The sequence below is a fragment of the Muscardinus avellanarius genome (assembly GCF_963383645.1).
Source record: "Muscardinus avellanarius genome assembly, chromosome: X".
NCBI classification, from domain to species: Eukaryota; Metazoa; Chordata; class Mammalia; order Rodentia; family Gliridae; genus Muscardinus; species Muscardinus avellanarius.
The window spans coordinates 29,638,714-29,641,508 of NC_137792.1; the positions used below are offsets into that span (position 1 = coordinate 29,638,714).

The following is a 2,795-nucleotide window of genomic DNA, read 5'->3' on the forward strand; positions in this document are numbered from 1 at the left end:
TTGTGTACATACATGAAATTATCAATGCCAATCTTAGTTATCATGAATGGCAAAGGAGGAGTTGGGAGGAGTTGGGGAAAGGGAGCTCACCAAGTGCTATGTCCATGTATATCCCAGTTACTCTGATGATGTGAGATTGCAATGCACCAATGAAAGTAAAAAGCTCCATTCATGCCGTTAATCCAATTATGTCTGAGGCACAGATCACCTGATCACTTATTCCTGCTTTTCTCTTTTGGTGTTTAGAAGTCCATTGGCAGCTGCTTCCATAAGAACCACTGCAGTTGATTTTAACATCTGAGAACACTCATTCATACTCTCTTCTTTTCCCTTAGCCAGTGGTTCTTCATTGCCAACCCTTCTAGCAGTATTCCTGCCTACTACCAATCACAAGAGCAATCATGTCTCAGTATCAGCAGAGTCAACAATGCACAAATGATCAAGGCTTTCAACTCTTCAGTGAGCCCCAGATCCTAGAAAAGGCACAGCTCTCCATTGCTGTGGAAGAGGCCTCACCCTCCTCCTCCCATCCCCAGATGCCTGGCAATTTGAATGAAGCTTCTTGTGCTGAGACACCCAGTACTCCTGAGGGTCTTCAGAGTTTCTGCTCCTCTTCCATGGCTGTTACTGCCCCCTCTTCAAGCAAATATGATGAGGATTCAAGTAGTGAAGAAGAGAATATTTCAAGCACCTCACTGATTGAATCAGACCCCCAGAATGTACCCATAGATGCTCTGGATCAGAAAGTGGCTTTCCTGGTAAATTTCTTGCTGTTCAAGTATCAAATGAAAGAATCAGTAAGAAAGGAAGAGATGCTGAAGATTATCATCAGAGAAGATGAGGGCTACTTCCCTGAGATCTTCCTGCGAGCCTCTGAGCGCCTAGAGATGATCTTTGGCCTTGATGTGAAGGAAGTAGATCCAAACAACCACTGCTATGGCCTCTTCATCAAACTAGGCCTCACTTATGATGGGATGCTGAGTGGTAAAGAAAATGTACCCAAGACAGGGCTCCTGATCCTTATCCTGGGTGTGATCTTCATGAAAGGTAACCGTGCCACTGAAGAGGAGATCTGGGAAGTGCTGAATCTGACGGGGATCTTTTCTGGGAAGAACCACTTCATCTTTGGCGATCCTACAGAGCTTATCACCAAAGAGTTTGTGAAGGAAAATTACCTTGAATACCATCACGTGGCCCAAAGTGATCCTGTGCAGTATGAATTCCGCTGGGGCCCAAGAGCCCATGCTGAAACCAGCAAGATGAAAGTCCTAGAGTTTTTGGCCAAGGTTCATGGGACTGACCCAAGTGCTTTCCCATCGCAGTATGAAGAGGCTTTACTAGAAGAAGAAGAGAAAGCACTAGCCAAAATTTCATTGAGGGATGAATCCTCTTCCAGCAACACTGCAAGTTCTGGTGCCATGGCCAGCAGCTTCTTCCACACCAAGTGAAGTCAGAGATAGAATATGCACATGCAACACAATAGTTAGTGTTGAAAGAATATAGTTACTTAAGTGGTTCTAGAGAAAAAACAAAATATATCATTCATGCTTTTAACTTTTCAAGGTTTTACTCAAATGTTTCATTTAAAATGTTTATCTTCAGAATCCACAAGTTTTAAATGATATTAGTCACACATTTAATGTTATCAGTTAGGCTAAAAGTATGATCTTTGTTGTGTTATAAACTAATTGGAAAACCATATATTATGTTGTAATTGGGAATGAGAAAACATGTGTGGCTGTGCTTACCACTCAACTTCAAAATAGCTGTGTTCAAGAAATACTGAAAAATAAAGAATGAGCAACATTTTTCGTCCTCATACATTTTTTAATTTCCACTTTATAAAACTAAGGGGCATATACCTAGATTGGTTTAATTTACAATTTTAAGACAAATACATTTTAAAGATTGGGAAAAGTGGGGTATAGTGATAAGGGATAAGACCTCCACTTGATGTGTGTCAGAACTGAAATCCAAAAGTCCAGAGTAAGACATGTGTGGTGGCACATGCTTGCAATCCCAGTAGTTTTGAGTCTGAGAAAGGAGGATCACAGATTTATGGCCAGCTCGAGCAACTTAGGCCCTCTGCAATTTAGTGAGACCCTCTTTAAAATGAAAGAATAAAATAGGGCTGAGAGTATAGCTCAGACGCAGAAAGCCCCTAGATTCCATCTCAAGTAACATACACACAAAAAGAGTTCAGAGTATAAAACTCCTCTTCCCAAAGTTTTCAGAATCCTATATGAACTAGAGAAATCTCTACCCAGAGAAGAAAGGGTAGGTGTTCTATGCCTATACCTGTACTATTGAATATAGTTTACAGACTAAGAATTTTATGCTACGCATAATTTTCAAGAAACTTGAAAACATTTTCTTACGGTGAGATACCCAGAAGCCACTGAACTGTTACTGGTTGTGCTTGCCTGACAAAGCCAAAATTACACCATGTAAGGGATATTTTAAGCAGGTGATCTTTGGTGTAATTAGAATTACATACTCTTAAAAATTCTTATAATTTTCGTAGGAATAAAATTAATTTAAAAAGTGTGGTTTGAATGGAAGTGAGGAGTTGATCCATGTCAAAAATTCTAGGAATTTTGAGGTATTTCACTGGAAAATAAACTTCTGCTTAATTATTAAAAACTATAAACTCTGAGAGGAAATTTAATTAGTTTTACTTGTTAAGAATTTTAGTTGATCTGATATTTCCTTTTCTATAGCATTTTATGTTCTCTGAAACATATTAATTTAAAAGTGGCATGTAAGTCAGGTATGGTGGTGCATGCTTGCAATCC

At 39.4% G+C, this 2,795-nt stretch overlaps 1 protein-coding gene across 1 annotated transcript; it reads left to right on the forward strand.

Moving 5' to 3' along the window:
• Positions 1-401: 401 nt before the first annotated feature.
• Positions 402-1,448, forward strand: MAGEB16 (MAGE family member B16; the record flags this gene model as incomplete). Its single annotated transcript, XM_080718844.1, has 1 exon — positions 402-1,448. One exon carries the CDS (start codon positions 402-404, stop codon positions 1,446-1,448), a length of 1,047 nt encoding a protein of 348 aa, XP_080574970.1.
• Positions 1,449-2,795: the final 1,347 nt, after the last annotated feature.